The 24952-nt window shown below is 46.2% G+C and overlaps 1 protein-coding gene across 1 annotated transcript in view; it reads left to right on the top strand.

Moving 5' to 3' along the window:
- YPEL2 (yippee like 2) overlaps positions 1 to 24952 on the top strand; it is a 216303-nt gene that overhangs the window by 132716 nt on the left and 58635 nt on the right. The window contains exon 2 of the mRNA XM_086954965.1: positions 2874 to 3195. Coding sequence (XP_086811091.1) covers positions 3079 to 3195 — 117 coding nt within the window. The 5' untranslated portion in view covers positions 2874 to 3078. The remainder of the gene's footprint in view (positions 1 to 2873; positions 3196 to 24952) is intronic.

Raw genomic sequence — 24952 nt, 5'->3', positions numbered from 1 at the left:
TGCGAGATTTTCTCTTTTGTTTCCTGTTGGAACTTTCGATCTTCGGTGTGGCGATTTTCCAAGCAGTCCAGACGCGTTTCATGAGGGGAGACCTGGGATTTTACAGATTCAAGTTGAGATGTCAGAGTGTCCAATTTGGCGTCAATGTTTCTAAGACTTGTACGCATTTCCAACATCAGCGATCTAATGTCCTCCTCCTGTCCAGCACCAGAATTATCGCCACCCGCGGGCACTTAATGCATCCTGATCCGGGCTAGCCTGTTTTGCAGGGCACTTATTGTCAAAGGTTATTTTTTGGTTGGCGATTGTCGTTTTTGCCCATAGTGACCCTGAGTCAGGCCTCTGCGTGCGTGCTGTAAGGCAACGTGTAGTACAGTCCACATGAGGTCTTCACCTCCAACCGGGGCAGGGAATCTTGAGTGAATGGCAGTACCGGACAGCGCAAGTGGGACCCCCACACGCACCCCCAACCAGGCCCACGCTCCGCAAGGGACCGCGTCTCATGGGGCAACACCACCAATAACACCGTTGTTCCCCATGCCAGCTGCCACGTCCCCGGTGCTTAGGGCTCAAAGGCTCAGTACATCTAGGCGAAGTCTCCAGTGTAGACCCTCCGGGCCGTGCCGAGGATCTCAATGCATCTATGCCCAATCAGCAGCGACGTACCCTTATGCAGTCATCAGCAGTCGCAGCGGAGCTAGTCTCGGGCTTCTGCCATTACGGACGGCATTATTTCAGCAGTTAGAGTAGGGCCCCCGGCACAACACCTCCTCACCTGAGATGGCAGCGTCGTACTAGGTCTATGTCCTCGTTTTGTGAGCTCGCCCCACCGCAGCAGCTATTCCAAATATTGTTCTGTGATGGACCAGCCTAGTACCGGCTCGGGCGGCAGGCTTAGTCCAGGGGGAGGGCAGGTTCCACTCTCTGACCGATATCGGTGTCTCTCACTCTCAGGGGGTACAGGCAGAAAAGGCGTCACCACAGCCAGGGGCCCCCCCAGCAGGGGAACAGAGCGCAGCAGGTACGGGGTGGGTGTATGGCGCCCGCCGGTGTCAAGAGTGTAAGCCGCGGGTGTTATCGATGCTATCGCGGCACCGCAGGCATCGAAACGGCGCCTTCCGGGTCCGTGGCTGTTGCGCGATGCGGCAGAGTCAAAGTCACCTGGTTTGCCCAGCAGCAGGTGCCGCGCTCTCAGGAGTTGAAAATCATGCCCGCACTATCAGGCATCCGCCGTGCAGCGCATGCTGCACACCCTACAGGGGCTCCGACCAGTCCACGAAAGGCCCACACAGCACCGGGCTCAGGTGGTAGGCGCGCCCGGGGACATCCGATCCGCCCCCGGCCTCTGCAGCTGCTTCACTCTGTCCTCGCTGCAGCCGGCCAGGAATCGCCAGGAATCGCCACAGGTCGCAGTCCGGGCTTTGGACTTTGAGCACCCGGTACACCAGAGGCTCTGCTGCCCGATGTCTAAAAGTTGTGCCCTCACAGTCGCTCAGAACACAGGATTAATTCAGGATAAGTGCCTCAGTCGGCGGAGCTCGCTCAAGAGGCGGCCTTTTCGCTGCCCAGCAAGCCACGGCCCCCCAGCGTTAAGTCACTTAACTTAGCTTAACGCTGTCTTTTAAATAAGGCCCCCTTTCAGGCTATGGTTAGCGTGAAAGGGTTGGGCAGTGGGTGTTGCGGTGGGCTTTCCATCGCAACGCCCATTGATTTTGATGCTGCCCCCTATGTACAAGGGCAGCATACAGAGGAGGCAGCGCCATAATTAAGTAAGTTGGCAAAATGAGGAGAAATGCTTTATTTCTCCTCGTTTTTGCTTTTTCCATGTGTGCTGCTGTGTGCATAAGCAAAATGCCATGGATTATTTATGTACAGGAAGGTCCCCCATCCTGTACGTAAACAATCTTTAAAAAAAAAATGCAATTTTTTGACTTTCATATGTGCTGCATTATGCAGCACACATGAAAGTGACAAAATGGCATTTCAGGATTTTTTATGTGCAGGAAGGAACACCTTCCTACACATGAACAATCCTCGCCTGCATGCAGACATCCTTGCACTATGGTGCAAGGGTGCCTGCGTTGGCGCTACACTACTAAGTGTAGCAACATCACGGGGAAACGCAAGGCTGCACCATATCCTTGAAAATATGGTGCAGCCTTGCATTTCAGAAATGGTGGAGTGAGGCGTTAAGCCTGGACAGCTGAAGCCTCACTCCCCCACTTCCTTGTATATATCCCCCTTTGTGTTTTGATTCTATTTAGTGTATTGAGTCAGACGTCGGCACACCACACACTATATACATATGTGCAATTCTTCTATAGTAAAGATTTCTCTAATTAGTTTCTCTACAGGACATAAACTTGTTGCAGTTGGAGCATAAAGTTACGAGCTAGCTCCATGTCACAGTGGATGCAGTGCCCCAGGATTGACTTTTGCTTTATTCCTGGGATTCGGGAGGTTGATTATATGATGTGAACATGTGTTTTAAAAGAGAAGTTCGAAACTGGAGCTTTGGGTTCCCATTAACATGGAATTCATTAAGCCTTCTCCAAGGGTTTTGCCAGAAACAATGCATCCTGCTGTTTGTTGTACTTGTCAACAAACATATACACTTTATTCCTTTTGTAAAAACGGTCTGTCTTCTCCGGCGGAAAGATTGTTTCTCCTGAAGAAGCTGTCAATGACATTCCTCTTCTGTAAATTATTGATCTCCCGTGTGACAGGGCTAAGGGTAGAATTTGCATCAATAACCTTTCTGCTGTACATTAGTGTTAGTTTCTTTGGTATGTTTTAGCTTGTGTGATTGAATTTGGTTGCTGTTATTTATAGTAAAAGAACCATAACCACATTGATGTATTCTTGTTTAACAGGTGAGTGAAAAGTGGCAGTAAATGTTGGGTCAAAGCACCCTGACCCAGTGAAAGCTGTATTCCTCCAGTGTGTGGCTGCTGCCTCACACCCTCAATCTGCCAAACCACGGCCTTTACCTGCGTCTTCCGCTGTTTCCCTTGCGATCCTTCCTGCGGGAGCGCCTCTTGGGCCACGCCGGAATTCACCCAGCACTCAGTTGCCCCGATGGTGAAGATGACTAGGTCCAAGACCTTTCAGGCATACCTGCCCACCTGCCACCGGACATACAGCTGTATCCACTGCAGAGCACACCTTGCCAACCATGATGAGCTCATCTCCAAGGTAGGTGGCTTCTTCGAAGCATTTCTGTGGTTGTGAATCATTGACTATTTCTCGGTTCTAGGACTCCAAGCCTGGTAATATTGATACTGTCGCACCATTCTGTTTATTTCCTCCAGATGGTCGAGTCCAAAGGGAATTCATGTGGCTGGACCACTGTTTCCATAGCTGGACGTTTAGTGGAAAACAGAAATATATCCTGATAATTATAGCCCAAGACTAGTTCAGTTTCGTGATTTGGATTAGAGTATGCAAGTACAATGATTTCCCAAAGGAGATTGCAGGACTTAGAATTTATTATCCCATTGACCTTCAAAAAGGCGTGTGAAGTGGTTTGAGCATTATCTGTTTTCTATAAGGCCAATTTGTACATATGTCCACAAATGGATGGTAAGCTTGATTTTATAAGAGTATTATATCAGTGCTCGATTGAGGGACCATTTTGGGAGCTTCCAGTGGGCCTATGCAGACCGTAGAGAAGTCTAGATCAACATGGACCTAAAAGATATCTTTAGAGTTGAGAGAGATTTTCTCCCAGAATGGTTTGATTCGTTTGTAACCAACGAATATATGCTGCAAGTCCCATGGGAGCTCTTTGCAGTTCCAACAACGTTTTGCAAGTTTGGCTGGGGTCCAGAAGTCCTGGTGCATGGAAATAAACTGTTTGGAACAAGGTTGTGATGAGTGTGGACCAGGGCCGGACTGGAAACCAAAACCAGTCCTGGCAAAGTGCTCTTTTCTTATTCTTTAGGGACTCTGAGGTGAAAAGGTTTTGCTGGAGCCCAATCGATAGCATACTTGATAGAAAATTGATGACGGAGGTGAACATCATTTTGAGGGACTTACACCCTTTCCCACCTTTTTGTATATTTGGGGAACCAAACCTCAAGAGTCTCATACATTTTTGTTTTCGTTTTTGCTTCATTATATCTGATGGATTCATGGAGATCATTTCAACACCTTATGCCTCAGTAATTGATAAATATTTGTTGCCAGTGTAGGCCTGTTTTCTTTCTCAAAAGCACAGAGGGGTTACGGTATGGGCTCCAGTTTAGTCCTAGTTTAGGGTGTAACACGATATGACAGATTTGCTTGATCACTTCTAGAAGAGCAAGGATGGATGTATTGGCCTCAGAGGAGACTACTGGTATCTCGTCCGCATCGGCTGCTGTTTTTAGGTTATCTGACTTACATTTGGTACAGTGGATGGTAGTTTTGCCTTTTATAATGTAATGAGCAAGTCGATTGCCACAAGGAAGAGAAGGGAGGCAGCCCTAACAGGTGCCTTGTTCTAGTTAGAAGTGTTTGTAGAGCATGTCATTGACTGTGATTCTTTCCTGTGGGTAAGCATAAAAGAGCCATTGCCATTTTAATGAAGTGGTCTCCCAGGTCATACTTTCAAAGTTATGCCTCCTGAAAAGGCCTTCAGAAAGGCCACAAGACCATGTCAATGGCCTTTTCAGTGCTGTCTGATTTATCTTTAATATTAGTGACCAAAGCTTTGTTTTTCCTTTATTTCACATTGAAGGCAAATAGCGTGCCTGCTCTGTTACTTTTTTTTTTTTTTTATTTTAAAATTTTTGAAAACCTTTATTTGAAACCAGAACACACAGCTATTCAGCCTGACATCCCGGAGGCAAGGCAGCAAGAAGAAAGGAGAAAAATAGTGTCAAACAATAGAGACATAATCATCGAAGATTAATTTTATATGATATAAATACAACAACAAGCGCCCCCGGGCGCGAAGTGGCAGTGTGTGTAATGTGACGCTGGGTGGCAGGGATGGGTAGGGAATGAGGCAGGGAAACACGTATCGAGGATAAATAGCAGAATGGGGAAAGAGGCGGGAGGGGGAAGGTAGCAGGAGAATACAATACAATAGAGCTCAGTTGGCGTCACAGATTAGGGAGAAACATTGTCATGTTGACTGATTGGCTCAGGCGGTAAGCACACATCCCCCCTATATTCATTCCATGCTCCCCAAATTTTAGTCCAAGTTCGAGGTCTCCCTCTGGCCACATAGACTGTTTTCTCCCTGAACATGCACCAGTCCATGTTGGCCTTCCACTGTACCAGCAGGGGGGCATCGGCCGCACCCCATTTCTGGGCTATGTCCCTCTTAGCCACCATGTTCCCAAGGGTAACCCACCTAGTCTGTGCAACGTTGTGGTCGGAAGGCTCCCATACGTTCAAGAGGCATCGACGGGCCTCCGCCTGGGCAGCCACGCCAGTCACCTCCCCCATAACGCGGTGTACCCTTCTCCAGTAGGAGGCGATCACCGGGCAGTCCCAGAGGATGTGTAGAAAAGTGGCAGGAGCCCCACAGCCCCTGCGACAGAGACCGTCAGGCGAGAAACCCATGCGCATCAATCGGGGCTCTGTCATATACACCCGGTGCAGGACCTTGAATTGTACGAGGCGAAGACGGGAAGAAATGGCAACCTCCTTGGGAGAGGAAACCGCGCTCTGCCAATCCTCATCGTCCAACTCAAGGCCATCTGCTACCCACTGGTCTCTCAAACTAAGGAGGAGGTCCGTACGTGCATTGATCAGCTTTTTATAAGAGAGTGAGATTGCGCTGTCCGGCATGTGTCCATCTAGGATCCTATCTTCCAGTGGGGAACTTTCGGGAATGACGCCGTCCGGCGGAGAGGCCGAAAGCAGCGCATGTCGCAGCTGAGCGTAGCGAAAAAACTCCGTCGCGCCCAGCTGGTATTCAGCTTGTAACTGGGGGAAGGTCTTAATCAAGCCCTTGGAGAGCATATCATCAACCCTGCTGATGCCGATAAGGTCCCATCTGTCAAATCCCTTGGTGTGCCATAGTCTACCCAGGATGTCGGAATCAAAGAGGGGAGTGAACTTCGTGAGTCTGCCCTGCCACCCTTGAGCCTTAGTAACCGCTCGCCAGGTGCGGACAGCCGTGCGGGTGGGGCCCGTCAACCGTCGGTCAAAGGACTTCGAGTATAGGGCCCGATAGTAATTACCATCGCCCATCAACCACCTATCCATGGCATATCCGGGGCTCGTCACTGGGCCATAGAAGCCATGGTTCAGGGCTGCTAGCTGCGAGGACCAATAGTAACGGCGCACGTCTGGGAGGGCGATGCCCCCATCATACCAGGGGAGCGTGAGTTTGTGAAAGGCAACGCGGGGGCGACCCTCCCAGAGGAGGGTACGGAGAAGGCCTTCGAGATCACGAAAGTAGCGGGCCGGGACAGGGTCTTGGGCGTTTTGGAGTGCGTACAGGAACCTGGGCAGGGCCATCATCTTGAAAAGAGCGGCACGGCCAAGGAGGGAGAGTGGCAGTTTACGCCAGCTGTCCACGTCACGCCGCAAACGCTGAAGAGGAGGAAGCAGGTTGTTGTCATGCCTCAACTTGGGATTACCAGAGATGTAAATGCCCAAGTATTTGAAACCGCGCGTGGCAATCTGAATACCGCAGCCTCTGGGGAGACGAGGAGTATCCCCCTTGAGGACATATAGGGAGGACTTGGCCCAGTTGATAATCAGGCCAGAGTACCGCCCAAAAAGTCTGATGACATCACAGGCCACGATGAGGGATTTGCAGGGGGAAGTCAGGTAAAGCAGTATATCGTCGGCATACAGGGAGACCCTGTCTTCAAAGCCAGGGGCCCATGTAATGCCTCGCAAGTCAGGATGCACACGCAGTAGTGCTGCAAGTGGTTCGAGGGCCAAGGCAAACAAAAGGGGGGACAAGGGGCAGCCCTGTCTGGTACCTCGACGTAGGGGGAAAGGCGCCGAAAGGCGACCGTTGACCGTGACATTGGCCATCGGGTCCGCATACAAGAGCTTCACCCAGCTCACAAAGACAGGCCCAAACCCGAGTTTGGACAGCACTGCCCACAGGTACGGCCATTCGAGCGAGTCGAAGGCCATAGTGGCATCCAGGGACGCCAGGACAGCCGGCTCCTCGAGAGTGTGGGCCCTGGCCATGACACCATGGAGGCGGCGCAAGTTAAGGGCAGTGTTTCGGTGGGGGATGAATCCAGACTGGTCGGGGTGCACGAGGTCGCCGATGACTCCAATCAAGCGATTAGCCAGCAACTTGGCGAGGACCTTGGGTTCCACGTTAAGGAGAGAAATAGGACGGTACGAGCGACAGACGTCCCGTGGCTTACCCCCCTTGTGGATGACCACGATGGTAGCCAGTCGCTGATCCAGGGGGAGAGAGCCTCTCTCAAAGGACTCCAAGAACATTCTACGGAGGTGCGGGGAGACCGCGTCCGAGCGGATTTTGTACAGTTCCACCGGTATACCGTTAGGACCGGAGGCCTTTCCGGTCCTTAGGGAGCGGATCGCAAGGTCAATCTCTTCAGCGGTGATGTCTCTATCCAAGTCCTCTCTCTCCTCCTCGGAGAGACTGGGCAGGTCAATATCGGAGAGGAAGGCCGACGAGTCCGCCTCCGAAAAGTCAGAGGCAGACTCATAGACCCCCTGAAAGTAGCCAGCGAATGAGTCAACAATAGCGCTAGGGTCCGTAAGGACCACGCCGTCGTCTCCGACAAGCTCGGGCACCACACGGCTGGCCATCTCCCTCCTGTCAAGCCAAGCCAACAACTTCCCGGCCTTATCGCCCACATCGTAAATACGGCCTCGTTGTTCCTTGGCCAGGATGAGAGCGGCATTAGTGGCCAGGGCATGGTACTCCGCTTGTTTAAGCGAGAGAGTATGGAGGACAGAGGGGTCCGGCTCGGGTCCCAATTGGGCCTCGAGGCGCAGCACTTCCTGCTCGATAGCCAGCATGTCAGAGTCTCTAGTTCGACGGGTCTCAGCGATGAGCGCCTGGGCCTCGCCACGGAGCACCGTCTTAAAGGCTTCCCAGAGTGTAACGGCCGACCTCACCGAGCCCACGTTCTCAGAGAAGTAAAGGTCAATGGCTTTGGCCAGGAGGGAGCGGGTCCTGAAATCCCGGAAATACCATGGATTGATCACCGCCGGACGTTCCGACAGAGTCACTCCAAAATCAAAGGAGACCCATAACGGGGAGTGATCGGAAATGCCCCGCGCCAAAAAGCGGGCCTCGGAAACGGCAAGTGCGTCCGAGGCCAACGTGAGAAGATAGTCGATGCGCGAAAGGCTCCCGTGTGCACCCGATAAGAAGGAAAATTGGCGGAGCGTGGGATGCAAAAGTCGCCACCCGTCCACCAGCCCAATAGACTCAAGGAAGGACGGCAGCCCCATCTGCGGGCCACGTAAGTCGCGGGGCGGTTGGCGATCAAGCAGACCGGAGCAGACGGAATTAAAGTCACCCCCCACTATCAAACGACCAGCCGGCATAGACAAGATGGCACCACCAAGGTCCTGAAAAGTGCTAGACTGGAGCCCTGGGGGGACATACACAGAAAACAACGTGAGGGAACGCCCTTCCCATCTACCAGCTACGGCGGCGTACCGCCCCCTATCATCAATCAAGGTGGTCTCTATCTCTAGGGGAAGGGACGCGCGCACAAGTATGCCCGCCCCCCCGGGAGCCGGAAGAGAACCCTGAATGTGCCACCATTTTGTAACCCTTACGATTCAGAGCTTTACAAGCGTTGCCCACCAAGTGCGTCTCCTGAAGAAGGACAATATCTGGCATATGCCGTTTAATCAGTTGTATCACCACCCCTCTCTTGATTCGATCACCCAACCCGTTAACATTCCAACTGAGAATTCTTAACATCCTACCCCTCATCCCTCCACTGCCCGCCCCACCCAGAGCCCATAGACACCCGCATCAGAAACAGTCCAGGAGCATCAATGTCCCATTGTCACACTAGAGAAAGAAAAAGGAAAACAACACAAACCATAAATGTACCCAACAAACCCCCCACCCTGCACCCCTGCATTAGACTAAAAAGCCCCCCCAACCAGCAGTGTGCCTGTCGCCCCATTAACTACTCTACAAAAGACCCAGAGGAGTGAGGAATCCCCGTGAAATCGTCCCGCCACCCACCATGTAAATAAAGGAGAGAATAGTAAGCAACAAAAGCACCAGTCCGGCGGTCATTCGAGGCAGGGGTAGCATCAGCTCCCAGTTCATTCCTGCCGCTCCGCTCCGCCCGAGGCGCCTCCAACATCATCTTCTTGCTCATCACGCGCAGGCGAAACAGTGTCCAGCCATTCGCTGACGTTCTCAGGATAGTCAAAAAAGAAGGCACGTCCCTTGTGTTCAACACGGAGCTTCGCAGGGAACTGCATGGAGTACTTGAGACCCATGTCTCGGAGGCGTCTCTTCACCCCCGCGTAGCTCAGCCGCTGACGCTGTACCAGCCTGGTAAAGTCCGGGTAGAAGTGCACCTCCGCATTTTGGTAGTGGAGCGGCCCATGCGACCTAGAGGCTTGGAGGATCGCATCTCGGTCTCTGAAGTTGAGGAGGCGCGCCACGATCGGTCGCGGTGACGCTCCCGTTTTAGGTGGGCCCCCTGGTACACGGTGGGCTCGTTCAACTGAGAAGAAATTACTCAGTCCAGAGGGCGCCAAATGAGTCTTAACCAAGTCCTCCACAAACAGATCCGCTGCGCCATTCTCGGACCCTTCCGGTACCCCTACTATGCGGACGTTCTGCCGCCTGGCTCGCCCCTCAAAGTCCTCCAGCCGCTTTGAGAACAGGTCAGCGGTCGACCGCAGGTTGCGGACCTCAATCTGCAGTTCGGAGACATCCGAAGTCAGACTGGCGGTCTTGATATCGAGAGTTTTCACCCGCTCGTTGGTCTTGCCCAGGTCGGCCCTGATGAGGGTAATGTCAATAGCCATGTAGTCCACTTTATGGGACAGAGTCTCGTGCTGCTGCTGTACGTCGGCACGGAGGCTAGTGATGGCACCCATGATGTCCATGAGGGTAGGATCCGAGCCGTCCGGCGGGCTAGTCGATGGGGTCCCTTTAGAGACGGCTCCAGATGTAGGTGGTGACTTGAGGTTAACATATCGCTCCATGCGATTGTTCTGTGTTTGCGATTTGCCCCGACCACCTTTATTCGATGCCCTGTCCGGATCACCTCTGCCCGCCATGATGGGTACGGGTGAACAAAGGCAAGGCGGCAGCAGGTCCGGGTCCACAGCCGAGAGGCAGACGGATCAAGAAATCACGACCAGGCTGACGAGGGCCAGGCAGGAACGCAGTGTCTTCACCAAGGAGGCGGCAGGCGGGCACCACGCAGTCCGATCATGCGAAGTGACGAAGTGACGAAGTCCGGAGGGACAATGGCACCGTCACGGAGCGGAGTTCAGCTCGACGTAACTTTGCTCAGGAGCCACCGATTTGGAAGCCGATTTCAGTCCCCGCCTCAGTAGGCCACCAGCATTACAGTTCCACCAACGTGGGTCAGGATTTCAAGCAGGATAGTTGCGGTGGATCGGACGGTCCACGGAGCTCCGAGCTTACGCGGCCATCTTGGTCGCCCGCGAAGCTCCTCCGTGCCTGCTCTGTTACTGACAATCTTATTGCACCCGTATTTAAATTTTTTGGGTGTTCATATGTTTGCGGTTGTTTGACTGATAGTGTTAAGCTTCAAAGGTTTTAATTCCAAATTATTAAATCGTTCTAATTTCTTTTGTTTGTTTTTCTAATTCCGAATTAATCTTCATTTGTCTTTGCCATAAGGATTATTATGAGCTCTTTCATGTAGTTTTTTAAACTGTCCTAGGGTATGGCAGGAGACAGGGGAATGAATAAATTTTTTTCCTGGATCAATGTCTTTTTATGATTTTAAGTAATCGAAATAAAGTGTTTTGACTGACTGACTGAATGTTTTTCAGGATCTCTAGCATTGATAACATTTTTTTATGATTCCTTGGTTCATCCTCCATGTGTTCCTTTTTTAGGTCTTGCGTCTAGTGAAAGACCTATTGTTGCCGACTTGCCGTGAATGTTGGACAGGGGATGCACACGCGCTTTCCCTCTGCGATATCACCTCGTGGGCACGCACGCCCGGCGCTGTGCACATCTCCTGTTCAACATTCACTGCAAGTCAGCTTCTCGCAATCGCGCGCACACACACACACACACACACACACACACACGCACAGACATACACACACACACACAGCGGCTGCACAGGTTACATAGCCCCTGCCCTTTGGCCGCCTCCGGGTCTCCGCCCTGCTAGCACGCCATTGGCTGAGCGCCCCTCAACGCTGGCTCGTCCCCGCGCTGCTGTTTTTTTTTTATGGCGTTGTCTGGCTGTTTACCTGTCTCCTCACCCTTCACGGCAGAAGGGCGCTGTCAGGGCCTGGCCGGACCAAGGCTCCCCTCAGACATTGCCCCACACTGTGTGGCATCTCTGGGGCAGCCTGTTTGTTTTCCCACGTTCACATTGGGATGTCAGAATGAGCCCAGGGCACTGTGGGAAGCATTGCGGCTTTCAAGAGAGAGGCCAGTTTCCTACTTCGTGACAGAGTATGAGGTCACGGGCGAGTACTTACTTTGACAGGGGGAAGAAACGCACACACGCCACAGCAGCACGCACCCTTTTATCAATAACGAGACATGCCAAGCGTTCTGGGTTAAGGTTTAGACATTTCACTCGATGGCATATGGCAAGACTGATTTCCTGTGTTGGGTGCGGGGGAAGGCTAGGGACGGGTTGGCGGTATTCAGTAAGTCACCAGGGCCACGCCCACGCACCAGAACCCGTGATAAAACAAGCTGTGGCCTCTGGGTCTCATGACATGTAAGTGACATTAAAGGTTAACTGCCGTAAAGCATGCCGAAAAGCATCTTTATACACCAAGGAGCAATGCATTTGGGTGGGTGGCATGTTTCCTCAGATCTCATCAACCCAGAGGGGGACTTAGCACTTATCATCCTGACAAAATGTAGGTTGCTTAATAGCTATAGAAAACGGGACATGTGCCGAGACATTCTGTTGGTTTATAAGGAACATTAAAGGCAAATGGAATGGGAATGTGACATCTCTTTCTACAAATGCATTGTTTCCAGATCTACAAATGTTGTCCCTCGTTTTGAATGACCAGGTAATTCTAGCAGGGATGGCAAATAGTACACCTGTCAAACTCTAAATAGTACATAAGTATCAGTGACACATTGGACTAGTGCTTTGTGAAGAGGGCGTTCGAGGCACGAAAGTGACACAATGAATTATGGCATTTCTGACCCTTCTGTCAACCAGTGTTGATAGGGAGGTCCTGGAAGTGCAACTTAGCCCGGTGACGGGTAGTGATTTGTTATGAAACGGCCACCACCGTGGTGGAACAGACTACTCTGCTTTTGGCACCATCTGCTGGCTCTGCTGATTAGTGCCCCGCCTTTGAAATGATCCGGTCTTCTCTGAAATCTGAAATGAAATATATGGGATCAGGAGACTATTGATGCCTATGAAGTCCACAGTATGAACAATGGTTTAACGTACAGCAGTGAGTGAAAATGAGCGCAAATAAAGACTGGTGGTGGGCATACATAATAACCTTTCTCATGTAAGAGACAGTTGCCCGATTTGCTGCTAAAATGTGAGATAATGTGCAACATAATAGACACACTTTGTTAACCTTTCCGTAAAACACCCCACTTCTCCGATGTTTTTGACCATTCCTAAGAATAAAACGGAGCTCTAAAAAGGTGAGTGGCTTAGCTCATTGTAAACAAAATCAAGGGAAAAGGGCTAGACCCCTATTGATTTATTGGTAAGCCCCCTTGGAATGTGTGACTCTTTCCTTAAGTCTCGAGGCAACTACCGAAAAGAAAAGTTTGCTACTCACAGGTTCTCTAACATTGTGAGATTTTACATCCATCTCTAAATTTTAAGTAGACACACTTTTAAAATATTAAAATCTTATTTCATTTTGCCATTATATTGCCGTTTCAGACAAACAATTTCTCAATAAAACCAATCTTAAGTGCTGGGATTTGAGACATTGGAAAACTTTAGAAACATCTCAAAGACTGAAGTGCACTTTGGTGGCAGACAGTTACATTTCTAATAGTTTCAGAATACCTGGCTTGCACGTGTTATAACTGTAACACTGCCTTACTTGACCTGGAAATGGCTGCAGCCATTGACACAATACTCCATTAAATGTACAGTTATATGCACAGATTGGTTTTATGTGGCAATTCTAAGCGGATGGTGCTGTTTCATACATTTTGCAGTGCCACTGTCTTTGAATGTGCAATAACCTCTACTATCCTCGTCCGTTGACAGACTGTGGGTAACCCCTCTGTGATTTTCTAGCACTCACTGCGTACCAGGCTCTACAGTGTATAAAGTGTGTGTGTCTCTGACTGTTATGCAGTGTTTAATTTGAGCCAGTGGTTTCCGGTACTGAAAGAGCAATTTATTGTCAACACTGGAACTTATGAGAGTCTGCCACATGGTGGCGCTGTTTGTCTAATTTAGAGACATTCTGTCACCTCAGTACTGGAAATAGCATGCACGGGGGCTTAATGTATTTAAGACAGTGGCAAAGGAACAGGGAGCGCAAGTGCCTATATTAATAGCTCTACGAATATATTTTCCTAATATTACCAATATTCTCTTCCCATCCCTTACAATCTAATTCATGACCATTCATTCTAAAAGTGCAGTTGAAGAAGAAATTCTTGCCTTTTGGATTATGCCCTTGTAGTGTTTGTTTCAGTAGAGAATAGAATAGCATAATAAAACCAAGCATAGGATAGCAAAACAAAACATAGCATAACATAGCATAACAAAACACAACACATAGCATAACAAAACATAGCAAAACACAACATAACATAGCATAGCAAAAGAAAACATATAATAGCATAGCAAAACATAGCATACCAAACACAACAAAACATAGCATAGCATAACAAAGCATAGCATAGCATAACAAAACAAAGCATAGCACAACAAAACACAGCATAGCATAGCATAACAAATCAAAGCATAGGATAGCAAAACATAGCATAGCAAAACAAAACATAGGATAGCAAAACAAAACCTAGCATAGCATACAGCATCACTCCGCACCACCACAGCATCACTCAGGGGCACCACAACATCACTATGCGCTACCACAGCATCACTGAACACCACAGCATCACTCGTTCGCCATCACATCATCACTCGTTCGCCATCACATCATCACTCAGCGCCACCACAGCATCAATTTGTGCAACCATTCAACAACACCTGGTTCAAATATGTTCTCTCAATGTTTCAAGCTTTATTACAAATGTAACAAAAAGATGTTAATATTTCACTTCTGTTCTTGGATTTTCGTCACAATAAAATACACTGAACATAATCTTCACAAAAGTTGTTTACAAAACTTTAAGCTATTGCCATTATAAATTACAATCACTTTTATTTAAGTATTAATTATTGAAAAAAAAATAAAAGCCATTATTTGTAATATCAATACATGTAAGTCATGTAAATACAACACATATTGCATTACAAATGCTATAGGTGTCACATTTGCAAAAGTTATAACTATTGGCATTGTAAATGACAAAGCTATTAATTTCGTTATTTTCAAAAACAAAACATGAAAAAAACATTTGTCATTTACTATACCAATAGCTCAAACTTTCCTAATGCGAGACCTATTGCATTGCAAATGCTTGTTCTATGTGGGGGGTAGTTTTTATGGTCGGAGTTGTACAATTCATGGTCTGAAATGATGATGCTAGTTTCTATTGTGGGGTTTGTTACTCGCTGTCGATGTGCAGAATCAGCTACTTTGTATTCAGTGAGAGAGCAGCTTTGGTGTGTGGTCAGGGATGGGTAGTCCCCATGTATTATCCAGTGTGTGTTAGATGCAAATATTGTGCATTGGTTTATACAACTTAGAGGAGTGAAACTTGTTATCTGACTGTCTGTCTGTTACCATAGGGAAAGTGAAATCGACACCAGAAATGATGTTTGCGCTATAAGAAGGTCAGGCAATTCTTTTCTTAGGTGTTCTAGAAGTAAGTAGAATCTGTGTGTGGGGCATATACGTTTATGACAAACATTTCTGTGCTGTTATATTGATGCCTGGTGATGGGCACCCTGCCCTCATGCTCATTTTTAGACCGAATACCTGCGAGGCCTGAGCGCTTGGAGATAAGTGTAATTGTAACATTATTTTTCTTGATCACATCTGAGTTAGGTATAGCATCCACCCAGCCCAATCTCATGTTTAGGGCCTCCTGGTAGTTTATTTCAGTCACTTATAAGAATACAATATACTTTTTTAGGTTGAGCCTGGGAAGTGTATGCGCTGCTCTGCAAGGCATGCTGCATTAGGAGTAATGAGGTGAAGCTCCACCCACTCCCTGCCCATTTTTTTCATTGGCCAGTGTCATTGTCCTTGGTAATAGCTTCTGATTCGTTAATAGGCTTGGTAGTCCCTCATTTGTAACCTCCCATGGCGACACCCCCTGTTACATGTGTTATTGGTCAGTAGTCTTTAATTTACAGCCTCCGAGCATTATTTTGTTAAATGCTTTTCACCTGCCTGCGAACAGGCAGAATGCGCTCTCCTGTAAGGCTTCATTTATTTTTTCCATAGCATGGCACGCCACAGTGGAGGCTGCGCCTTTGCTTTATTTGCAGCGCCGAATACGGGCGCATGGTTTTTTTTCTCAATTTTTTTACTTTCATTTGTAGAAGCACCCCATGCGGCGCTTTAATGTTAATGGCGGCCATGCTCGTGTCTTCAGATGAGCCGCCACTAAGGAAAGGGGCACGGCCACCATGGAAGTGAAAGCGCTGCACGGGGAACTTTTGCAAACAACCATTTGCAACGCAATTGGTCTTGCATTTTCGAGAGTTTGGTAAATGCGAGACCTATTGCATTGCAAATGCCTGTTTTTGGTAGCAATTATTCTTCAGACATTGTGGATACATCTGAGTGTGGGATGGATGTACGTTAGTGTGTTGGAGTTTGGAAGGAGCTACTTCTAGAGCAAAGTGAGTCTGCTGCTACTTTCCCCTCCAAGAGCATGTGCTGGAAAAGGTAGTGTGGTCAAGTGGTGCCATGGTTGGATGACTCGTACCGCAGTCAATGAATAGTGAGGTCAAGAGTGAAACGTCTGCCTATAAGAGGGATTAACAGAGAAGGATGAACAGGAGCACGAGGATAGCCGCAGAGAGGAAGAGAAGAAACAGAAAAATAACCTAAAACAAAATGAATCCCACCCCAGTCCTTCCACCCCTCTCCACTAGTAACAAACCAATGGAATATAGATCTGAAGTGAAGTCTGTCGTGAGGGATTGGGAAGTATTTTGTGCCTTAGAACCTCGGGAGAGAATAACGGGTCTGAGTCCAACATGCACGAAAGGCAAACAAGAACTTCAATATATTTTGAGCTTGAGAGTAAATATCACAACAATAGCTACATTGCACTGTGTGGCCGGTTATTTAAGATGATGGTGCGAAGCAAGCAATGGGCGTCACTCGATTATATAATAAGTGTAATACACCACATTATTTGGAGCTTGAAAATGCAGAAGCATAGCTGCACAAAAGAGTTCTATTGGGTAGTCAGAGAGACCCACTCATTGCACTGAGGCTGTGAGAATGTTCGGTAGAGCCTGCAATGGCTTCAAGGGTTACTGTGACCAGAGAGATTGTATTGCATGATGTTTTTTTTTTAAGTTTGAAGTTTATTAAAGTATAAAGAAGCAAAGACAGAAAATGAAGAAACAATCATAGGTTACAAAAAACAACAAGAAATCTCTCTTACAAAAAAGTAGAATCGATAAAGAACTCTATACATAAAATATGGCAAATGATAATGTTCATGAACACAAGGCAATTGAAGCATAACCTGTAAAATAAAACACAGAAGAGATATGAACAATGAAATGCAATTAAGAAATATAATCACGGTGGTTTTTGGACTTCAACAGTGCGAACTTGAGTGGTAGGTGGGATCTGAGCAATTCTGGATAAATACTCAGTGAGGGGAAGCCATAGAAGATCGCGTTTGATTGCGAGGAAAATGGGGGAAACAAAATTAGTGTCTAAACGATGATTAAAACATACTGCATTCCACCAAGCATTGAAGGAAACATCATTAGCCTGCTTCCAATGAGATGTAATATGGTGTAAGGCAACGGCTATCAGAAGGTCAATTAATTTATGATTATGGGACGAATTGGCAAAAATAGGAGAAAGAGAACCTAGAAAAATGTTAATAATGGAAAAGGAGAAACAAAAATTGAAAATCTTTTTAAACTGGGACCACACTAGTTGCCAAAAACGAAAAATGGGAGGACAATCAAATAACATATGCTTCAAATCAGCTGAAGAGCAGGAACAGGACCAACAAGTGGAGGGAGTGTCTGAGGAAAACGATGACAGGAGCAACGGAGTGAATAATGTGCGATTATAAACAAAAAATAAGGTTTGTGTAGTGTTTGCAGCTCTGGAGGTACTATGAATTTTTGACCATATTTTATCCCACAAAGTGAAGGACCAATCTTGAGATAAATCTTTTTCCCAAACCAACTCAACCTTAGATTTGATACGATCAGTAGAAGATTGAATAGATTTATAAAGAAAAGAGGCAGAGGGGGATTGATCAATTGCATTGGAAATAGGAAGACATGCCATAGGAATAGAATTTGTGGCAGGAAGTGAAGAAAGGTATTGGGTGAGAGAGGGAATCAGAGACCTATATCGTACGCGAGAAGAGGAGGGCAACGAGAATTGTTTTTGGAGGTCCTGGAAGGGAAGAGGATGATTATCCACAAGAAGTTGAGAGATCCATTTAAGACCAAGAGAATGCCAGGATTTCCAATATAGTGAGCGGTTACGAATTTTGAGGAATTTATTATGCCAAATAGGCTGAGTATGGGTGGAGGAAGCAGATGGATAAGAGGATGACAAGTACGGATGAAGAAGAGAACGAGAACGGGAGATAATGGGGGAGCGAAGAGACGTTACATTAGAAGTGAAGGAAAGAACCTCACTAAAATCAAAAGGATGAAGGAAAGAAGATTCTAGCTTTAGCCAAAGAGGGGGATAAAAGGGGAGGTCCGAAGAGAGCCAACGCAAAGCTTGCTTTAAGGAAAAAGCGGTATGATACGATTTGAAATTTGGAAATTTAATCCCTCCTAATGCTTTATCTTTTTTCAAAGCAGAAAGGGCTATTCGAGATTTCTTACCTTTCCCCAGAAATTTAAGCAAAATAGAATCTATCGACCTGAAATAATAGTCCGGAATATGGATGGGAATCATGGAGATAGAGTAAAGTACTAGAGGTGCCAACATCATTTTGATGGAGTCAAGACGACCCCACCAAGAAAGGAAGAGGGTTCCAGCGAGTGATAGACGCATTGAGTTTAACAGAGAGTGAATCGAAATTGAACTTAAGAGTATCTAAAAGACGAGGAGCAAACCAAACACCTAAGTATTTAATCTTGGAAGGCTGCCAAGAAAAGCCAGAATTGTCAAAGAGATGTTTTTGACATAGAGGGTTTAAGGGTAAGATTTCACATTTATCAATATTAAGACGGTAACCAGAAACTTTAGAAAAAGAGGAAACTTGATTCAAAAAGAAAGGTAAAGAGGATTGTGGGTCTGAACAGTATAACAAAATATCATCAGCGTAAACTGATAGTTTAACCTGCTGTTGAGAGCCGTAATGAAAACCAGAAATATTTTCATCAAGTCTGATCTTAGTCAAAAAAGGTTCTAAAGCTAAAACAAACAAAAGAGGGGATAAGGGACAGCCTTGACGTACACCCCGTTGAAGGGGAAAATAATCGGATGTTAGATCGTTTGCAAAAATTGAAGCATGAGGGCTAGAATAAAGTAAAGAAAGAAGAGAAATGAATTTAGGAGAGAAACCGATCCAACGAAGAGCTTGAAACATAAAGTCCCATCCTATTCTATCGAAAGCCTTTTCGGCATCGAGAGAAATGGCAGCCAAAGGATAAGAAAGGGAGGGAGCTTTACTCAAAATATTAAAGAAAACACAGGAGTTGTCTGATGATAAACGACCTTTGACAAAACCTGATTGTTCTGGGCCAATAATATTTGGTAATAGGGGATCCAATCTGAGAGCTAGGATTTTGGCGAAAATTTTATAATCCGTATTTACAAGGGAGATGGGGCGATAGTTTTTACATAGGGTATGGTCCTTGTCTGGTTTGGGAATCAAACAAATGAGAGCGTCCTGAAAGGTTCCCCGGGAAGAACCAGAATCAACAAAGGATTGAAATAATAGGAGTAATTTAGGAAGGAGAAGGGAGGAGAAATGAGTGTAGAATTCAATAGTGAAACCATCAGGTCCAGGCGCCTTACCACGACGGAGGACAGAAACAGCATGCGAAATTTCAGAGAGGGAGATATCCGAATCAAGTGAATGAAAATCAATATGAGAGGAGGGAGGGGGAGGAATGTCTTGAAAATACGTAAGAAGATCAGTGGGATCAGGACTGGATTCAGGAGTGTATAAAGTTTGATAGAACGAAACAAACTGAGTTAATATGTCTTTATCTTTAAACAGAGAAATTCCCGCCGGTCCCTGTAGAGATTCAATCTTTGTTTTCTCCCTACGTATTTTAAGATAATTAGCTAGTAATTTACCCATTTTGTTTTGGCCTCCATAATAACGAGAGTTGCATTTAAGGAGAGAATTAGAGGCTGCATTTGAGGTAAATTTGTTAAAATCTAATTTGGCAGAAATAAGTTCTCGAAGGGAGGATTCAGAGCTAGAGTTATAATAAGTATATTCCAATTTCTTAATCTTATCTAAAAGTTGAGTTGACTTTGAAATCGACTTCTTTTTCTTTTGAGATACAAAATTAATGACAAATCCCCTAACAGCTGCTTTAAAGGAGTCCCACACCATGACAATGGAAGATTCAGGGGGATGATTAAGTGTAAAAAATTCAGTGGCAAAAGAAGTAAATTGAGTGCAAAAATCAGAGTCAAGAAGTAAGGAGTTATTAAATCTCCAGCGCCCAGAGTGAGGAGAGAAGGGGATAAGGTCAATATCAACAAAAACGGGAGCATGGTCTGAAATTAAAATAGAACCAATGTCTGAATGAAGGGGAAGTTCAGCTAAGGATTTGCTGAGGAAAAGGTAATCAATACGGGATTGGGAATGGTGGGTGGGGGAATAAAAAGTGTACTCTCTAAGGTCGGGATTACATAGTCTCCAAATGTCAACTAATGCGTTATTTTGAATGGATGCAGTAAATTGAGAGTGCATTTTGGAGGAAACAAATTTAACTTTAGAATTTCTGTCTAAAATGGGGTCAAGAACTTGATTGCAATCACCACCTAAAATCACATATTGTTCATCAAGCATAACAAGTTTTTCGGAAATAGCAGGCCAAAACGATTTGTCGACCCCTGTGGGAGCATAAACATTAAAAATAACAATCGGTATCTTGTCTATGAGAAGATTTACAAGAACCCAGCGACCATTAACGTCACATTCTTGAGAAACAACAGAAACTGATAACTTTTTGTGACACAATATAACTGAACCATTTTTCTTACCTAAGGCAGGAGAATGGAAAACATGTCCCACCCAACAACGTTTGAGTTTTACAGCCTCCTTTTCCGAAAGATGGGATTCTTGGAGGAGGGCTACATCAGCTTTTAGCCTAGTCAAATGCGTCAGAACTCGTTGACGTTTAATGGGGTTGTTTAACCCCTTAACGTTCCAAGTGGCTACTCGGAATAGAAATCAAGAGAAGAGTGATAAGGAAAAGAAGATATAGTAGAAAAGATGCGTTGGGAAGACAAGAGAATGGTAGTAGGAATATAGAGATAGAGTAGGTAAGAGAAAGAAATCAAGAGAATAAATTGAGAATACAGTGAGAAAGAAGAAGAGAAAAGAGAGGAGATATCAAAGGAGAACAGTAGATAGGACAGAGCAATATAAGAAGAACATAGAAACATACCGACGAATACAGAACGAAGACGAATGGGGGTGACGACGCCAGAAGATGACGACATCAACAACGGAACATATGCCACCGAACACCGGAGGGACCAGCAGAGAACTGAATTGAAGGGATGCATGAATACACCGGGATGAAGAAAAGGGAAGATGATCTATAAGAAGACAAAAAAGAAGAGGAGTATTAGAGAAACATACGAAATACAAAATACAGAATACCAAATATAAAAGTACTAGAGTATGATGTTAATCAGCAAGGAATAGAGGACAAAAATACAACACAATAGGATAACTGGAAGGTAAACAATTCAATCATGCGTGACTAAACAGCTCTTGTAGTGTCCATGACGTCGGTTTCTTGTCGACGGAGAAACTCTTGAAGGACCTGTGGATCATCGAAGGTCGTCGTCTTATCCTTATAAGTCACTTTGAAGAGACAAGGATGGAGCAGTCCGAATCTTGCATTTAGAGCTCGCAGTCGTGGTCTCAAGTCAAGGAATTGTTTTCGACGGTCAGCTGTCACTTTAGCCACATCCTGAGATAGATAAAGACGATGACCCTCCCACATAACTTGTTTTTTGGCTTTTGCTGCTGAAAGAACTTGCAGGAGATCAGTATATTGTAAGAACAACATGATGACACCTCGGGGTTTGTTGGAAACCTTAGGACCAAGTCTATGAGCACGTTGTATATTAAGTGAAGAGGAGGGAGGAAGATCCAGAATTTTTGGCAGAAAGGTTTGAAAAAATGCAGTTGGATTGGATCCCTCTGAAAGTTCCGGAAGACCATAAAGGCGTAGGTTATTTCTGCGATTACGATTTTCCAACTCCTCTGTCTGCCTCCTCAGGAGAGAAACATCTTTTTCTAGAAGCGAAACCCTAGAGCTTGAGGTTTGAAGGGCCTCCGTGGCCTGTTCTACTAGAAGAACACGCGATTCAAGAGTAGACCATTTATCGTGTAGAAACTGCAAAGTCTTAGTAGTCTCAGCCATGAAGGGTTTGAGCGCACAAATTTCCTCAAGAATAAGATCCATAGAAGCGGAATGTGATGAAGAGACTGGGGAAGGTGGATCTTTTTTGAGGCGCTTTGATGAAGCAGGTTGCAAAAGTTTACTTGAGGAGATAAGTTTTGGAATTGCCCCAGGAGTTGAGTCTGGCTTATGAGAAGCAGTATCATCCAGGGTTGGATTTGTGGAGTCAGAGTCTGAGGACTGACGCGGTTTGGGCGTTGAAGAAGTAAGCTTAAGGGTACGCAATTTCCCCATGAAAAAATAGGAGGAAAAATATTAGTGCCACTGCAGATCACCAGACAAAGTCAATAGAAGTAGCATTCAAGGAAGAAACACTGTGGCAAGACACTGTGTAGTGCGTACAGGAAGCGCGTCAAACAAAAATAATCAAGCTGAAGAGACGTCAAAGTATTTCACTATAATGGCTGTGAAAAATACAGTTCCCCGTCAGGAAAAACCTTCAGACATGTTCTGCAGAAATATAACACGGAGCAAATCAACAAGCATTGCGTGTGGACACAAGCGCAAGGACAGCAGTGTCGACGACATGCAGGTTATGCAATATGTTGACATAACATAGATCCAATGTTCAGTAAAAAGATTGCTGTAGCAGAATTGCGCAGAGAGAAATATTGTAGAAGGCCAATAAGCGTAGCGCATAGTAAAATGCGCGCGAAGGAAGTGTCAACAGGATTTTATTTATGTGAAGAGAAAAAGGCATATGTGCCGAGGATGGCGCCTGCACGTTAAAATGTGAAGAGCAGAGGAGCTGCAACTGAGAAGGGCATTTCGTAGTGCTTATTAGGCTAATGAGGCAGGTGGAAGTAAACGAGAGGCTTGAAGATGGAGAGACGAGGTAAACATTAGGCAGTTATCGCTCGTAAGCAGCGTTACCTCAAAAAGAAAATGGCGGCCGCCGAAAAAGCGGACCGCGTCACAGCGAAAATGAGCATGTATCGCTGGAATCGGGAAACGAGGAGCAGAGCCCTTTGCTCACCTCATGTTCCCACACCAAATGCAGCGTTTTCCTCCTTGGAAAGTCCGGTGTGCGCAGAGAAATCTGCCGGCTTCTGTGCTCGGTCAGCTGAGCTCCGACGCTAAGCCGCCATCTTGTGCGGCGCTCAAGCCACGCCCCCGTATTGCATGATGTTTTAACATGAATATGTAGTATGGATAGAGTTGTATAGTATGGTGTAGGATAGGTTTGGTGGTGTCTGTTAAAGAGGTGAAAATCAGATAATACATGAGATATCGCTATTTAAGTTAATGTTAGGTGGTGGTGGTGTGAGAAGAACATGGAAGCCCTTAAGTGATACTGATTTAAGCTTTTAGGCATTAACATCAGCCTTTGATTCCTGCAAACTTGAATATGATACTTGGAGCAGGCCAGTGTCTGGTGTCAAGGGTCCATTTCTGATTCAGATTTATTTGTTGTAAAATTCTCAAGGTCGGAAGCTCAGAGAAAAGTTGAATTTGACCCTTACACATGATTTTAAATCTTGTCAGGGCGATGACAGAGTGCTGAATCAACATCTCAGTTAATGTTTTGCATATGGTGATAAAAACTTCTCTTCTGATTACCGTATTAGGCAAAGTCTTGGGAGATAGATATGTTCGCACTACTTCAGGAGACTGACTTTATTTTCCACATTTGAGCTCATATTAGTTCCCAGTGTTGGTGTCCTAAAGGTTCAAAATGAGATGAGGGGTCTGGGCATAAAGATATTTTTTTTGTCCTGAAGGTTTGAGGAACTATGAGCGCATTCAGTTCCAAACTCTGTTGTGAAAGAAAGGCCCAGTGTGGCTGGAATCCATTGCTCTAGAATGCAATATTGGGGGGTACTCTGTTTTTTGCTCTCTTATGGAGGAATACAATTCTGAGGTTACTTCTTCTGTTGCAGTTTTCTAGTTCCATGGTCTCCCTCTGAAGGAGAGAAACCTTCCTGTCATTTTTGTTGCTATATACCTGCTGAATGGTGGTGGTGTTTTCCAGCCTGCTTTACTTGATTCCATGTTAATGACTCTTGTGGTTAAGTCTTTCAGGTCTTACCTGATACCCGCCGTTTCTGAGTGCATTAGGTCAGTATTTGGTTTGGTGCTTTGCACAGTGTCCTGTACCATGTTCATTTGTTTTCAATCCATCTCAAAGTTGAGGAAATTTCAGATTGGTCTTTGACTGGTGATCTGGAATGGGAGGTCTGGTATGTTATGTTTTAGACCCGTTTTGGTGTGTTTGTCTTGTTCTTGAGGTATGTCATAGTATAGGTCGATGTCTGTTCAAATGTAGGCTTCTGCGCGAAGTCACCTTTGTGTAAGGATTGTAAGAAGCAACTGAGACCGACATATAGGCAAAAGGTGAATCTTGGTGAGTTTGCAATTGGATAACATGCCATGGCCCGATGTTTTGCTGTTAGAGAAGCATTCCCATAACTTAATGCCATGACGTAACACAATGCAATGACACAATAAACCGAGCATTGCGTTTCGAGTTAGGGATATTAATGTCTAATTGCTGAAGAGCTGTCTGGATTATTCACAGTATACTGTGTATCGAAGTATACTGATCATAGTATACTGTAATTTTACATGGTCTGCTAGGTGTCAAAATGGAAAGTTTAAAACTGCAGACCATGAGATGCAGACTGTCCGGCAGAGAGAGACCAAAAGAGCAGGCAGTCGAGACTGTCCGATTCGGTAGGCTAGAGGTCGGAAGCAGGTCTTAGTAGGTCATTGGCAGGTAACAGACAGCACGCTCTGTCGTTAAACAAACATGCGACATGGTGTGGTTCTAGCCACTATAGTAGGCCATAGGCATGAAGGAAATCAGGTACAAGGGCTCGCCCGGCAGGATGGAGGATGGATGTGGGTTGGAAGCAGATGCCGGGTATCCGCCCTTAAGTGTTATTTGGATGGGG

This window comes from Lissotriton vulgaris, chromosome 2_1 (genome assembly GCF_964263255.1).
Source record: "Lissotriton vulgaris chromosome 2_1, aLisVul1.2, whole genome shotgun sequence".
Taxonomy (NCBI): domain Eukaryota; kingdom Metazoa; phylum Chordata; class Amphibia; order Caudata; family Salamandridae; genus Lissotriton; species Lissotriton vulgaris.
This window is presented reverse-complemented; position numbering and strand designations above follow the sequence as displayed.